General features: G+C 36.8%; 1 protein-coding gene across 3 annotated transcripts in view; it reads left to right on the forward strand.

The window, feature by feature from the left end:
- Window positions 1-2786: 2786 nt before the first annotated feature.
- LOC124638750 (putative leucine-rich repeat-containing protein DDB_G0290503) overlaps window positions 2787-17119 on the forward strand; it is a 64830-nt gene continuing 50497 nt past the window's right edge. The window contains exons 1-8 of one of the 3 annotated variants that reach the window (XM_047175817.1): window positions 2787-2924; window positions 3181-4347; window positions 5132-5850; window positions 6776-6917; window positions 7245-7385; window positions 8091-8183; window positions 9309-9398; window positions 13902-14006. In XM_047175817.1, the coding sequence (XP_047031773.1) occupies window positions 2880-2924; window positions 3181-4347; window positions 5132-5850; window positions 6776-6917; window positions 7245-7385; window positions 8091-8183; window positions 9309-9398; window positions 13902-14006 (2502 nt within the window). In that variant the 5' untranslated portion in view covers window positions 2787-2879. Of the gene's footprint in view, window positions 2925-3180; window positions 4348-5131; window positions 5851-6775; window positions 6918-7244; window positions 7386-8090; window positions 8184-9308; window positions 9399-10741; window positions 10796-13421; window positions 13559-13901; window positions 14007-17119 lie in introns of those variants that run through there. The other 2 variants (XM_047175818.1, XM_047175819.1) reach the window with 2 other exon arrangements.

Consider the following 17119-nt stretch of genomic DNA (forward strand, 5'->3'; position numbering starts at 1 on the left):
GTATAATAGCATTATAATAGCAGTTTAAGTAGTAACATCCGACTTAAGGCTGACTTACGGCACTATATGGAACGCAATGTGAACCATACAACGTACATGAGTGTAATAAAGAGTAATAAGTGGCTAAATACACAGCCATCACAGTTAAAATCGGACAAAAGTACTCCAGTAAACTACCTTAAATTCACTTGTGTCCTAAATTATTTCCACATTTTAATATATTCGTTTGACAATTGTACGGAGTGCATGGATTCGGGGCAAACTAACTCCAACGGATTATTATTATAATATAACACGCGGTAGTACCTGTTTTATATACTACATCATGTTAATGCCATGGGAATGCAACTTTATCGTGAAATGTATACATATTGACAACTAAAATTTTCACGCGCCTCTGTAAAAACGCTTTATTCATTTTGAAATATTTAAAACTGGCTGAGAAGAAAATTTACATTTTCAGTTTTTGATATTTTATTGGCATTATAATTATACTACGGTAATTAATTTTAACATGAAACCAAAACTCATTCGCTCTATCTGCGTATTTTGTGATAAATCTGCATTAATCTTGTAGATTTATTTGGTAAATATTTTAGGTTACGTAGAACAAAATGGTGGAAATGAAATACGGCTATGTGAACTGTTATAGTCCTTCTAAGCAGCCTATAGTTCACATGTGAATCATTTAAACACTTCTGTACAGGTAGTAAAAAAAAGGTTATTTTAAGTATCACAAACAAGTTCTAATACAGCTACTGGCTGTATAACAGTCTAAAACAAATAAACATAACAGCCTTTGGCTTTATAAATGACCAGAAGTGTTCTATTAAAATGCTAGCTCCATAACATCGAACAAGTAGGCCGTTAAACAGCGGTTGCCGTATCTCTACCCTCCTATAATGCTCTTAGTCAGAAAGCTGACTAAAGGATAGTTGTTAGAGTATTGTAACACCCATAACCGTATAAAAGTATTACTCTACACTCATATAAGTCCCTTAGACAGGTATAGGTGTAATTAATTGCAATAATGCAGCTAATACATCACGAGTGAACTGTAGTAATGCTTAAACTTCACCTGTGAACTAAATGTGTACTCTTAAATGGAACAAAATGCTACTTGGGTAGCCACTAGTTATCTTCTAAGTAAACCACTATAAATACAACTCAGCATGATGGTTATTTTTTAGCATCTAAATTTGTAGCATGCATTCTAACAGTAAACTTCTAAAATACTATTTAATGGCATCATAATTAGCTTCTAATTTTTTAACTCAGTACGTTTAAAATGTAAGCAAGCAACATGCAGCAAGCATCGCTTCTGTCACGGCTACGGTGCTGCGGGGCTCCGGCGGTCCCATGCGAGCTTATCGCCGCAGATGGTTTTCACGCTCACCACCGCAGCTTCGGCTTGCTGGCCGGCTCAGCCGACCAGCCTCAGCCGCGTCGGCGAGCGTTAAAACTACCTGCGCCTCAGCTCGCAGGCCGCCTCGCCCCTCCGCGCCTCTGCGGTTTTGAATTGCACTCTAGGGGTAGGGCAGACAAGACTACGTGGAGCCGGTTTTGCAGCGATTCGTTTTCGTCACTAACTTCAATTTTTAATACAATGTTTTTTAATTGAAGGTTATAAATGGCAATATACTAAAAACGAGGCCGAGTTAGTAAATTAGATGACAAAGTAGAAATAAGAAGGACAAGTCACAATAATTGATGATCTTTACTTGAAGCTTACTATAGAACATTTAGTTGGCGTTGTAAAAAAGACGAATTAGTTTATTAGAGGCTATGTCATTTCCCCGTTGCTTAGATATAAAATTAGAAGTTTAATCATGTGTCCAATAAATAATTTTTTGGCTACACTTATAATTTCCCAATGAAATCCCACCCAAAACAAAAATATGAAAGGCTGCCAAGTTCGATAATATGGGAATGCTTCGCCTTTAAAAGAAGTGAGATCTGAATAAGTACCAAGTTCCATAAACATACCTCAGTTAAAAATAGTTACTTTTTAATGATGTTACTTGGCAAGTTTTAATAGAAAATGATATACTTGATTCATTGCGTTTAGTAGGTTTATAACAAGGTGTGTGAAAGCTTGCCAAGTAACATCATTAAAAAGTAACTATTTTTAACTGAGGTATGTTTATGGAACTTGGTACTTATTCAGATCTCACTTCTTTTATAGGCGAAGCATTCCCATATTATCGAACTTGGCAGCCTTTCACATTTTTGTTATGGGTGGGTATAATACAAACGTTAACATCTTTAAAAACTATAAAAATATTAATGAACTCATTACTCGCGAATAGACAAAATTGTAGGCATAATATACTTATTTTATTTGATCATGAAAGAAATGAATGGTCTTGCTTACTCTGTCTGCTTAACTTCTTTACATAGAAAGCGTGAAGGTTACGTTTTGTTTCTCCGTTGGAAAACTGATTTGTTTTCGTGAATCCGACACGCTCCTTTAAGTTTCTATATTAAGTAAACTTAATCATACGACAATTTATGCATGTATAAGATAAAGTTGTAACTAAGGCAGCGCTAAACTGACTAATCCAGTTGGAATCGAAAGTTCCAATATTTGATGGATATTTTCCTTAATTCATATATGCGAAGTACAATTTCATCTACATAATTTAAAGTAAATTAACTTTAAGAACATTATATACATATATTTTTTATTGTTTTTATTAATTCTATATAAAGGTACATTTTTGACTTCCCTATACGTTTGACTGCTTTGCTGTAAACGAAACGCAACTATTTAAATGGCGTTTGTATTTTGTTTGAATGAGTGAAACGTCGTCTTGACAACGAATTTGGTGGCTTTTTTATGAATTATTCGATTGATTTTAATATGAATTTATTAAATTATGGATGATCCCCATCAGTCTACCCCACATACGTCTGAAAAAAAGGTACGTACAGTGTTATATTAATTGTTTAGTTAATGAAAATCTATCTGACTTCGAGATATTTATAATACGATAAAAATAGTTTGGAGATGCATAGCTGCAACACCATACCTGTTTCGATTAAAGCCTGCCACCCAAGTTTCATATTCTTACAAACAAATGTTTCATTCAAGATTTCTAATAAACTTTCTACCTTCAATGTACCTACGACACCCACTGATTTTTACATCGTTTATTTATATTTTTTGTTTATTTTTAGAATATTCTTCCGGATGTCGTACATTCTCAACAGATACCCACTATAGGAAGTGCTACAAACGAATCGGAGACAGGTATAGAAGCTAGTGGAAACACGGAAGAAAATCTAATTTCACACGATGTCGACGACAGCAAGACCGAGTCTATATCGGAACATATTCCCTCCAAAATCGAATATTCTACAGATTCCGACCATGCAAGTAGATCACATGGCCTTCTTAAAATTGAGCCAGTGCAGGAGAAAACTTCTAAAAATAGTTCCGTAAACGTTCCAACTCCACACTCCCCTACAAGTGAAGGCCCAAGCACACAAGATCCCAGTAAAGTCAGTTTATCCCTGCCTCTAGATGTAAATGCTGTATCGGATATTCAACTACTAAGTGAAGGGAGTCCTGTCAATTTGCCATTATTATCTGATCTATGTAAGGAGAATTCTGAGAAACCTCATGATATGCCAGATGCAAATGTACAGTCCAGTGAACAGGACATACCAAACTTGTCCCCTAGAAGTGACAAGTATCTGGACTCATTAAATGATGAATCTAGCCATAAATCAGGGTCTTTACTAGATTCTGCAGAGAACTCGGATAAAATAGATTCTCCAGGTAAGGTGAGTTCTGGCTCAGAGGAGATAATAAAGTTGGATATAAGAGGCCAGGGTGTGCCAAAGTTTCCATTTCCTTCTGCAAAAATTATATTTGGACCACCACCAGAAGGTGGAACAGTTATTGATTCTGATGTTGAACCAATCCCAGTATTCCCAAACTTACTCTCACCATTTCTTGTTGGGGCTGGAGATAGTGTAAAAATTGAGGAGGTGTTTGATGACCAAGAAGTGTCTAAAGATCCAACCCCTGAAAAATCACCACTGTCAGCAGAGAAAGAAAGTTTATCCAGTAATAAATCATTAGAATTATCTCCTGAGCGGCAAATCAGTCTATCTACTGACAATTCATTGCAAATGTCACCAGACAAACAAAGTCTGTCTAGTGATAAAATTGAAGCAGACTTGTTAGTTGAAGAAATTACTGTTGAAGATGAATTGAAGGAAAAAGTGAGTGATAAGCCTGAGGAGAGCTCTATGCCAAAGTCGATCCCACTGGAGGAGACAATGTCTTTCAGTACAATGACAGACTACAAGACAATATGTGAAGAGTATCATGTGAAGGTACTTGTTGTAATACATGGGTTTTGCTTCTGTGTGTGCCTCTGTCTCACATTACTGTGCTTCCTCATCCTGCTTCTCACACCTATGGCATGCTATGTACTAACATTTTACAACATACACTTCTTGATCTATGAGAACATATCAAAATATTATGTTCATGTATAGTCTTGAACTTGGTCATATATGCGAGCTTGATTTAAGTTTTTTATTTCCTTAAATAAATGGTTTATTTGTCTAACTGCTTTTAAATGCGTAGAACTTGGAAACAGTTATCAATTTATATTACTGTCACAAAATGTAACAAAACCACTAAACTAATAACTTGTTATAGTACAACAACAATTTTACTACTGCACTGCATGCCATGTTATTTGAGAAATATAGTTCAAAAAAGCTTGTAAAAAGTATTTATATAGACTTTTTGCAAGTTTAGTTATTTCAAGAAGTTTTGTAAGCATGCAATTTCAAGTCACTCTCTGTTCTTGATACTCTATGACACACAATTTGTCAGTTTGATTGATATGGAGCTTTTATTTACAACTGTTGTTATTCACATTTTTTATAACTGCAATGTTTTCTGTAAGCACAACAAACAATCCTAATAATTATGCAAGTCCAATGTTATAATTTTATTTATCATTGTGTTTTGAATGTTTTCAAAATTACAACACGAAAAGCCTTCCAAAGACAGGCTACATGTTTCATTGACAACAAACCCATGTGGCTGCTTATTTTGTGCTTCCATGTGAATGTGTTATGTATTGAATGCTTTCTGTCCTTTCAGCTTGTGCACTTGGAAGATGCTATCACGCAGCGTGATGAATTAATTGAGGAACTGACCATCTCATTACAGCGTTCAGTTCGTGAACGAGAAGACCTTAGACATGAGAATGACCACCTCACTAATGAAGTACAGAATCTACAACACATGATGGCTGAGAACTCTGAACATGACACTGTCAAGGGTCAGCTCTCAGACTTCGTCAAGTATCAAAGCATGATCAAAGACGATAGCACCAAGTTCTACTCAGCTATTATGAGCGGCGGATCTTCAATCCAAAGCTCTAATGGCGAAAAAGATATGGACAGAGAAGAAATTGTCATCAATTACTCAAAGTCCGATTTAAGATCGTCAGACGTGTCAGATGAATTCCAGACAGGTTTCGAAAATAAAATAACGACAATAATAAATAAGTTCGATAGTTATATTGAGGAGAATCTGAGGAACAAGCTGAGGGAAAGTGTGATACAAGTTTTGTGCGATGAGATAGGGAAGATGAGGATAGACAATGACACGGAGATCAAGGAGCTGGAGGCGCAGCTGCAGCAGGACAAGCAGGCGTACTCCGTGGAGACGCGCCGCCTGCGGGAGCTGCTCGCCTCCGTCAAGGCTGGGAGTGCCGACATCGAGGCGCTGCGACAAGAGCTACACATCAAACATGAGAAAGAGATGGAGAATTTGCGGACATACTTCGAGAAGAAATGTTCAGATATGGAAAGGAGGTGAGTTGTTTTTGTAATAACTCAACGTTTCTAATTAAAAAAAAAACCTTTTTTTTTATAAAGCTAAACTGATAGGTACCTAATACTTTATGAACTTTGTCCTTGGTCTTAAATTCCAAGGCATTACTAATCAGTCTGTCTTCAATCAAGTATTTATAGCCAAGTTAGTGCTTACCATGCTACTCAAGGTGACTATGAAATACTAATTATATGCTATCTTTGTTGCAATCAAGGCCAAAACGGAGGTGAGTTTTAGTAATTATGCACTTAAATAGTATTGTTTAAGGCGAATTACTACAGTATTGTATTGTCTAATTATAACAACTGTTAAGGGTTTAGTAAAATCACTGTTATTTTTTACTAATAAAAAAAAAAAAAAAAGAAATAAATCGAATTAAGAAAGGTATTTGTTAGGTCGAACTTTAGGTCGTCTACAGCTACGCTTGTCGGCGATATTAAGGATTGAATTTCTTAACTTGATCGATGAAATTGAGTCGAGTGCATTTTCCGAATTCTCTTTTATCCAAACTTTTTAGATTATACCGTATTGTGTATCTACTTATATTAAAATCACTGCCTCGTTGGTCGCAAGCGCGGCCGCTCTGCACGAGGTCTCTGGTTCTATTCCCGGGTCGAGCCGAAACTTTCACAAAGCAAACCGTAGTTTGGAAGTTGATGATTGATACACATGTGCATCGGAGAGCACGTTAATGTCCTGCGTCTGATCTCTCTCCGGTCGTGTCGGATTGCCATCCCATCGCGCTATGAGAGTGAAGGAATAGTGAGTGCACCTGCTTCTGCGCAAATGCTTTTGCTCAATAATATGTCATGCGCAGCTGTCTGATTTTGTTATATGAGAAATAAGCCGTCGCCGAAATCGACCCTAGGGACGCCATTTATATTAAAATGTGTGGCGTTATTGCAGCTACTCTGAGGAGGTGTGGCGCGACAAGGCGTGCGCGTCGCCGTGCGGCTCGGCCACGTCGCTGGACGCGCCGCCCGACGCCGCCGGCGACTGCGCGCGCCGCCGCACGCGCAGCATGCAGCTGCCCACGCGCCGCCCAGAGGTAAGGTGCTGCTACACTGCAGCTACTGCTGATAACGATGCATCGTCATAAAGCATCATCCAATTACCATTTTGCACAGAGGTGACCTAAGGATGCCATCTTTTCCTAAGGCCCCTTCCATCTGTAACTTTATCTAGCGTCCATAACTAAGTCACGTGACTGGTAAAACATTGGTACTCAGCTGCATCCGGTTAGACTAAAGCCGACCCCAACGTAGTTGGGAAAAAGGCTCGGAGGATGATGATGAACTGAGTCACATGACTACGAAGTCAGAATGTATGCAACATACACAGAAGAACAATTTCCTAAACACTCGGTGTATTGCAGTGGACCCAACACGAGCAGTCTCCGGGGCAGACGTGTAAGAAGTGCGAGCAGCAGATGGATGAGCTGAAGGCAGAACACGTGGCGTACGTCAGTGAGCTGCAGGCGACGCACCGGGAGGCTGTGGCCTCGCTTGATGAACAGGTACTGATGTGTCTTCATGCCTGTTGAAGCCAGAATTTTCAATAGAGCATGTTCTTATGCCCCACTAACTGTTTTCTGCAGTTCTGCGTTCGGAGGAAATTATTTCCCGCATCCCGAATAACATTGCATTTGTTCTAATGCAATTTTACAACTCATTAAGAAAAAAGTATTAGTTTTTGCGTGAGAGTAATGAAACGTACAACTGAAAAGCTTTTGAGTTTATTATATTAGCGTGTGGCGGATGGATAATTTTGTTATTTAATTTCCAAGTAGTCTTGACGTATTTCGTCGTGCTTAATTATTTCCTGAATGAAGAAGTTGAAAAACAAACGAACAAAAGGTTATTTTTGCGAGTGTGGACATATAAGTCCATCAATGTGACATTGCACTGAAACACTTGTATGTTATCCTGTCTGATATGGGTAATTGGGTAATTGGCTTTTGTTTGATGATTTACAGTTTACATTGAATGTTATGTTATCGCTGTTGTTTTTCAGCGCGCATAAAAAATGTATTAGCAAAACCTGTCTTTCTTTAGGTAGGTACATAAATATCCTTCGTTGACATTAAACCATGAATCATTCACGTCGCCTTTACGTGCCAATCTAATATCGATTCAAATGTGCACCACATACCCAGTTTTAATAACAAAACTTAATTCACCTAAATTGGGATAAAAATACTGAAGCTCCTTTTTGCTCCTAGATAACGCAGCTCAAAGCGCACATCCAAACAGCAGAGAACACGGAGGCCAACGTTTCTCTATACCAGCAAGACATCGATCTGGAGTTAGAAAAGGTTAGACCATCTGTTCTGACTTATAGGAGCCAAATGTCTGACAGTGTGTGCTGTGTATTCGATGTTGTGAACTTAACTCCGTGTTGCTTTAATAACTACGAAGCAAGACTTCTTGTAAATATTATTGTGTATATGTTATGTTTGTAAGATATCATTTATGATACGATCAATTTGTCAGGCAAATCGATTATGCAAGAGCATCAAGAATCTCAATTTTCTGGCAATAGCCAAAATTTTAAAGGCTTCATGCAACGTGACTCTTTGTGAAGAACTTTTAATGTAGCAAAATACAGCTTGAAGCCACCAATATAAATATGTATATTTACTAATAAATAATCCTTGTGTACATAACCGCATGCAGGGGAAAGACAAAGCTTACGGTAGCCTGAGGTTATCACTTCTATGGCTGTCATAACTTCCTTCTGACTTAAAGCCTTTATTGGACTATGAGAGACCTAGTATTGCCATATACACTCCTGTATTGCTATATCGAATTAATGATCACAGAAAGAATGAGAACACAATCAGGAATATAGCAGATTGCACTCAAGGAACTTGTAAATATCACAATTTAATGTCACCTCTATGTAAACAGCAAAAAGATCTAATTTTCTTTAGCACAAAATGTAAATTATGGAGTTGAATAACAACTATGGGAGAATAAGTATTCATAGATTACAATATAATTTTAGTTTAATGAGTAGTTATAAGTAATCAAATACAACATATCATGTTAAAGTCATTTTAAATTAAGTACTAATGTATTTTAGAAATATTACATTAGAAACCTTATAAATAATTAAATATCTAATATTTTCGTCATCCGCCATACACACATACATACAATGTATTAAGTATCAACGTCTATCCAGGTTTTGGTTCTTTTCAAATCGTAAAGCTCTCATCACGAAACCCATTGAAAAAAATCTTAATAAATTCTACTTTAAAAAACTTCATCACTGTAACAATTACCACATCTCTTAAAAAAAACTGTCTCTCTCAAACATCCCCATGGACGTTGTTATTCAACGACTAATGCGAACTCATTCTGTCTTCTCCTGCATGCATGGAATGAACTAACTCGTGTGTGACTAAACGGCGTGACGTCACCGCTACGTCACGCAGAAGATGGAGGCGCAGCTCGAACAGAGACTGGAGGAGGTCAGGGATGAGGTCAGGCAGGAGGTCGTCAACCATCTACAGGAGCAGCTGCAGGTATGTCCACTTGTTGTCATAGCTTCCGGATTAAGTTGATCCGGTATCAACTAGAAAGGTGCATCTATGTTTATGTTCCCCTTTCAAGCTACTGGATTGCTGGATTCCATTATTCAAATAATGAACTGAAAGCTTTAAGACCCACTTTGAATGTAGCTTTTAGTCTTTCTTGTCCCCCTAATATAGGTAAATATGTATGTATAATTATATAACGTTAATTTTATCTGTTCAAAAAGAGATAGTTATCCTATAGCACACTTCTTGCTTTTTCTAACAGCTTCTATAAGCGTAATGCGGGCAATATAGTAACCTCAAATGTTGGCGTCATATTATAACAAGAGTTATGGCTTTTCATGCTCCAGGATCACTTACGCTTTAAACTTTTGAAAATAGTACCAATAGTTATAGCATTAACACGACTTCAAAGGAAGCTTTCACAGATATATATTTCTTACTGTAAATATGTATGATAATATATTTTATACGCCTTTAGCTTAGTAACTCTGCCACAATAACCTACAATAATTCACATAAAATGTAAAAACACTTTCATACCATGCAAATAGACTAACTAAAATTCCCATAAAGATTTTATGGAGTCTAAACTAAACAGAACGAGTATTTCGCGTTGATTCACTTAACCTATATTCTGTGTTTACTAAGAAGTAATTTGGATGGTGTCACGATTTTTCTGCACTGATTTATATGGGTTAAGCTTTCTGGTTAGTGCTGGTGCAAAGAAGGCCCATTGTATGGTTTTTGGTCTTGTAGTTTTAGGTTGGAACTCTTTACAGGTTCTCAAAATATGGTATTTTAGTACAGCTGCAGCACGAGTGTGTTAGGTTTGATTCTTGAAGTCACACTCCCGCCATTTCTGTCAACCAATATTTTCGTGGTCGCTGTTTTTCTTCAATCCAGCTATCTAAAAAAAAAATGTTAATAAAACCCGTAGTATCTCGTAGTACGTGCAGAAGCTGCCCTCAGGCCAAGCATTGGCCAGGTGCCATCTCGGTACACCATTAATAAATACTCGGCCGACGCACTGGCCTGCTCTATGGCTCAAATAGACCGGCGCTCTTCCCGCAGTTGGCGGGAACACGCTACATTCACTACTCTATAAAAAATTATAAACAACCAACGTTTATAAGTGAAAGTTTGATTACAGTACCCATTTCGCGAAATGACTGATAAAAATGTGACTTTTTAATAGTGCTAAGTTTTGTGAAGAACAATGAAATGTATTGGTGATATCTTTGAAGGGATTGTGAGATAGTGACAACGACATTGAATCTATATTTGTAAAACTTTTGAACACGTGTGTTAGTTTTTGTGTATGCTTGAATGGTTTATAATGTGAAATGCCTGATCGTAACCATCTACCATTTTATAAGAGACGTGTAAGTTAATTAAACGGTCTTTTTGTGCTGAGTTTACTAGTTTGGATTCTAATGTATGCGCCGAAACATTCAGATCCGAAGATTCGGGTGTACGACGTTATACCTCTCTAACACTAAGCCCAAACTAGAGTATTCCCATAATCCATATACCAAAGTTTCAGTAGTTCAAAAGGCCTTCAGAACAGCCTTCAATACAGTTATGTCTAGTCTATTCTAAAGACTACGTAAAGGTCGACCTTCCTAGCGTGAAAATATTATGACCTATTTATAGCTTCAAAGCATGGTACAATTAGGTATAATTTATCGGTATTATCAGAACTTTGTCAAAATGTCTTCTTTTTTTGTTCGAAAGTAAGTTAGGTCTCCGTTCGTGCTATGGCGTGCCATGCGTGTAGGTATACACAGTCGAAACATTTATTTTATTGTTTTACTATAAAGAAACAAACCTACGAACTTTTTTAAACCGTTTCTTCGCTTTAATGTTTAATAACATAGCAGATTATACTTTTTCTAAGAACTATTTATAATTAAAGCCACGCGACCGTAAAATCACAAGAAAAGATAATTCTTGTGTCATTATAAGTAAAATATTATAAGCTTTTTCTACGCCGACGAGTGTTTATGGGATGAGTTACGTCCCACGAATACTTAACTGACATCTTGACCTAATTCCCATTGATTTATCTCTACGGTGTTTCCTATAAATATAAACAGCTTGTTTACTATGAGATTTTTAATTAAAAGGGACAAAAGGTTGTTTGGTTTTGTATTTTTGTTGTTTTTATTATTTTGCACTAGCTTCTAACCGATGTCGACTACATACAATGCTCGAGACAGTTTACATGTTACTTTTTATCCGGTTCCGGAAAAATGTTCCAGTGAGACACGGGTGAAACCATAACCAGAAGCTAGTATTGTTGTAAATTAGTACTGGTAGTAGATATTCCTTTTATTTGTAGTAATTATAAATAATTGTAATTGGTGACAGCACTCACATCGACTAATCAACAGTCAGTAACCCGAAATAGATTTTCAGGTTATTATTTTCCTGTGTCGGTAATTTATGTCATGTTTGTAAATAGACAGATTTACAGAACTGCATAGCAACACCTCTGTATCCAAAATACAAATCATCAAAATAGGTACACAGTCAATTCCTTGTTGCAGAAAACAGCGCAGGGTTCCGTATTTTAAATGATCTAAATACCAAATTATTCTGATACTACTAAAAATGGAATAACATAACAAACAAACTCTCTTGGATTATTCGAGAGAAGAAAACTTTTCAGCTATAATAACGAAAAGCTTGTCATTGAACTTTGCTAATTTTTAGAGCTTTTGGAAAATATTTTTCATTTTATCTACCATCTCGCCTGTCGTAAATAACAATCATAGATTACATGCATACAACAAAGTATTGCATGGAGTCCAACATGCAGATGAAAAATTAAAAAGCTTCATATTCTGCCTACGGATCCCATAATTACTCATACGATCTAAATATATTCGCGTAAGTACAGTCATCGTCTGGGCGCAGTTCATCGCCATTTACAAATATTGTCAATCCGTCCCTGGCATGTTTCCAGACTATAGGCGACATTTTTTCGCGATTCTGACCTCATTTTAAAGCTCCACGCTGTCTCGCTACTAAACTTTTTTCGCCTATTTAGGTTAACGATCTTGTAGGACAATATTATTAAAAGTGATTTTTGTATTTCATTGATATTTAATATTTTTCACCGCCATGCTGTCCGTTTGGGTGTTATGTTGTCACGGTCAGTCATTGCTAGATTTATCTTGCAGAAAATAGACAAATCGTGTGTAATAAACTGCGCGAGGCCAAAATATACATGAGATCATTTGCATGAATGAAAAGTTGATAAGAGAAAATAGCCAAGGATGAGTTGGACTAGTTTAGTTACCGTACATTTCTCTTTTGATTCACTTCCAAGCTTAAAAGTGACTAAATACGAAGTAACCCCCTTAAGAAATTGGGGTTAGGATTCAAAATTACGCAGTCGTTCTGAGTAGTATATTTTTTCATCCAACGGACAGGGTTAGAAGTACGAAGACAAAGATACGCTATCAAAATCTACGTCATTAACTTTGCCCTTTCAGAATGACAAAACTTAAAATAAACAACATGAGTAACCAACATTGTCACGACTTTGTTTTCCGAAAGTCAAACGCGCATGCATATTATAACATCGATTAGGTTCATTTGCTATTCATGGTTAAGACAAATGTTAGAAGGAAGATTTTATTTCTAGAAGCCACGGGTTATTACAATACGCAGCTCTAGACTCCAGTATTAGCTAATAGGCCCTTATTTATAATATATGTAAACAATATCTCTACATAGAAACACAATAACAGGTGATTAACAGTAAATATATTCTACCTTAATTAATGCTAATGTATGATATTTATTCGTAACACAAACAATGTTTACAAAACTGAAATATTAAATAATGCATTCCCAAAGGAAACAATAAATATGAAGCGTCTTAATAACCGTAGTATATCATTAAGTAATCACCCGCGTACTCCCTTTGTTTAGTTAAGTACTGTTTGGGCTATCAATCTGTGTGATAAGGGGTCAAATGTGCCACTGTACCAGTCATTTATTTTCCTTATTCGAGTGCAGTCACATCTCTTGTCATATTGCTGGAATATTTTTTATGTGATTTGTGGAGAAGGGAATACAGTGATTGTGGAAATTTTTCTAAGTGTTATTGCTAAAGAAACATGGGTGATTTACTTGTAAGTTAGCATTTTGTGTGGCAGCTTTAACTATATCAAAAAGTGTTAAACTTATATATTGTTATTATTCATTGATAGTGTGCCCATACAAGTAGCAAACTTGTAAAATATTCTTAAAATTGACTCAGTGAATGACAATGCATTCGATTTTAAGAGTGTCTTTACAAAAGTCGTCCATATAAAACGTCTTTAAGTCTCGAAAAGCAATGACATATTGTGTGCTACGTTCCATAAAGTCACTTTAAACGCTATGTTACTATTGCTATTTACAAAGTAATATACACCCTATATAGGACTCCGTAGAGTTGATAATAAGTTGTTAACCATGATTTCGCATTGTCAGGTGCTTCTGTCGGACCCCGACGCGGAGGTGTCGAGCTGGCCGCTGGAGCTGGTTGCCCTGAGGGATAAGATACATGGAGACGCCAGCAAATCAGCTGAAAAGGAGGTAAGGAATATTTAAGTGTATTTATTAAGTAGAAGGAAGACTGTATTTGAATCTTAATAATCCATTTTTATTGGAAAGTTAAGCTGCCCCTAAAATCTGTAAGTACCGAACCGAGATTGACAAAACATACCATAAATAACCAAGAAAATATTTTAGGTATCGCTAACTATGCCTAAAGACCAAACAAAACATACTAACTGAACCGAATCACAGACCGAAAATAAGTAGAATCAAATTCAAGCGTACAATTTTGCACATTTAGACGTCTGCTAAGAATGCTGGAGAAGTTGCAGCCGTATTTACGGATTGTAAGACGGAGCGGCATTTTGAATTGACAGCTACGTACTGCGGCGCGACTATAAAGATATAGGGCACAACTCCTGTGACCCACTTAGACGGGGCTTTGTTGGAGCGCCGCTGATAGCACCAATGTTAGAGTACCTTTATAATAGATGCTCAACGGAGGTTAGGATTGATGGGTAATAAAACCTAGGTAGAAAAACATTGAAAATGTGTGTACAAAGGCAATAGATGAAGTCTGTTTCTACGCTAATCTTTGATTGAATTTGAGTCATTGCATTAGACAAAGATTACACCAATATAAATATCAACTCATAGCTTGACAATAATAATCTATGTTTATTACTTTTGACATAACTTAAACACAAACATTTATTTCCTATTAATTGTGTGCATTACTAGCCCAAACAAATAGACGTCCATATCTCTCGCATTACTTTGTAATAGCAGCATCAAAGCGCATGACTAAGCCCAATTATTTAAGCTAATAACAACCTCTAAACATCAGTACTCGAGTCTACAATTAGGGCGCTCACGATAATCTTTTTCTACAGTCATGGTCGTGGTATAAATCCCTTGCGCGTCCAATAAATTCCCATGCACTTAGACAACTTGCTCTATAAATACGAGCCACCCTCAGATTCCCCTACCATGACTGGCGCTGGTGCCACTCGTAAATCTGAGCCAAACGTTTTGGTCTACAACACTTTTTGTTCCTGTTCGTGGTAAAAGTTAATGAAAGTAACGTAAACTGACGTTTTCGTTTGTTTGATTGTGAGAGAATATTGACCTTACTACAAAAACTTTAACCACTGTTTTACACCTGTCTAAAAAAAATGTGGCTCCAAAATGAACCATATGTCAACGTCATAATTTGACATTTTTTTAGACAAGTCTTAAACTGACGTCAAAAAGTTTTTGTGGTAAGACGGTATGTGTTTTATTCGATGGTTTTGGATAGGAATAGACTAGGGACAGTGTGGCGATTGTAAACGTGCAGTATTTTGTCAGGTGGATAGACAATATAAAGTTGAGAACGTTATCGTAGCTGTTTTATGTTTGACCGTGTCAATCTCAGGTGTCTTTACTATGAGGAGCATTAGATCCACGCATCCCCTTATTACAAACTACGACTTGTTGCTACTACTGAACTACCAATTTAGTTTTATGACATGATAAAATGAGTCATATTATTGACAATCGGTACATACTCTGCAAAGTCTTGATTTAGCAATAGTTAGTCAACCTCGTTTTAAGCAATTAAATCTCACTAACCGAACTAGTTACCACGTTTTATTTTATTAGAAACCATTAAAGTATTTGAACTATGCATGACTAAAGATCGCGGTAGTGCACAGTGCGAATATATTGCTAACTTACTAGCACCGTGTGCACTGACACAATGACCCGTTTAGCTGGAGAGTTTGTTGTATGCTCTATTTATTTATATGTTTAATGTTCCAACAGTTACAGGAACTATAAATTCTTGATTTCTGGTCTAATTCATTCATTTCTAATGTCTAAATATTATGCAATAATTTAGACACCCAATATATTCCCCCACATCGCTTTTACTTTAAAGTTTTGAATGAAGATAATATTATATGGCAAAGCATGCATACAGGAAAATTTTAAAGGGATACTAAATTATATGTAATACCGAGTGACACCTGTGTGTCTAATATTCTGTCAAGAACAAAGTCCTGGTTACATACGCTGATGTATCGGGAGCGACGCGCCGAGTTGACTGAACCGCATTCTAATTTTACCGTTTAACATTTATTTACTATGCGCCCGCGCCGCCCAATCAAATGTCACGTGAGATTGCATTATATTGACGTCAGCGTTTATGATAGGAGCCCTTGGTCGAAGATGTCTTCCTATTGTGTGTGCCAAGCATAGAAGGTTGAATCGCGAAACGTTCATATGCAATTAAAATGCAGATCCAATTTAACAAATAACTTTATAGTAAAACAGGCAGGTTTTAAACAAAATGGTCTCCGGCACCAGAAGGAACATTTGTGTCGCACATCGGTGGAATCCCACCATAACGCTGACAGTATAATAGTAAGCTTTAAGCCTGAGCTTTTAGAACTAGTAAGATAGATATTATGAAGACTAAAAACAATAAGAGCGAAAATTATAGTTAATTTTGTCTCATTTGTTGACATACTGCTAGCTACCGGTCCATTTCCCGACGAGACATTATTCTTTTTAGCGGCGCCAGCAGTAGGTAGTAAAAGGCTTAATTTATCGAACAAATCCGTCCAGGAATGCGGCATTGCTCGTCTCACATAAACAATGCACTAAACACGCGTCATAACCTTTTACTTCGCAACTAGTGCATCTATGACGCCATTTTGTCACGGAATTATCAACCATATTTTCTGAACTATAAGGGAGAAATTGTCTCATCACAGCATTGTTACTAGTTGTGCTTAAAAGAATTCGTTACGTTTCGCGAACGAGTTGTTTCCGTTTGGCGTAATTTACGAAGATTTGTGAGCTTTATTTTATTGCTTAACTAGATTTGTACTTTACGATAGTACTAACGTTGGCAAATATAATATCTATGACAATTGAACGCTATTCATGAATATTATTTGCCACCCAAAAACTTATTCAGCAATCGGTAGCTTGTTGCATAAAGCCATATCACACATTGCCTGTTTAGCCATGGTTGTTGAGGAATCGTCCGTTGACCTAAATAATTAGAAGCAATTAATTGGTTATCTGTATTATATTACCGGACGCTGGTCAATGCAAGCATAACACGCGCGTCCGGGGTCGGTTTCCCTTTACCAATAATTTGT

The sequence above is a fragment of the Helicoverpa zea genome, chromosome 18 (genome assembly GCF_022581195.2).
Source record: "Helicoverpa zea isolate HzStark_Cry1AcR chromosome 18, ilHelZeax1.1, whole genome shotgun sequence".
In the NCBI taxonomy this organism is placed as follows: Eukaryota; Metazoa; Arthropoda; class Insecta; order Lepidoptera; family Noctuidae; genus Helicoverpa; species Helicoverpa zea.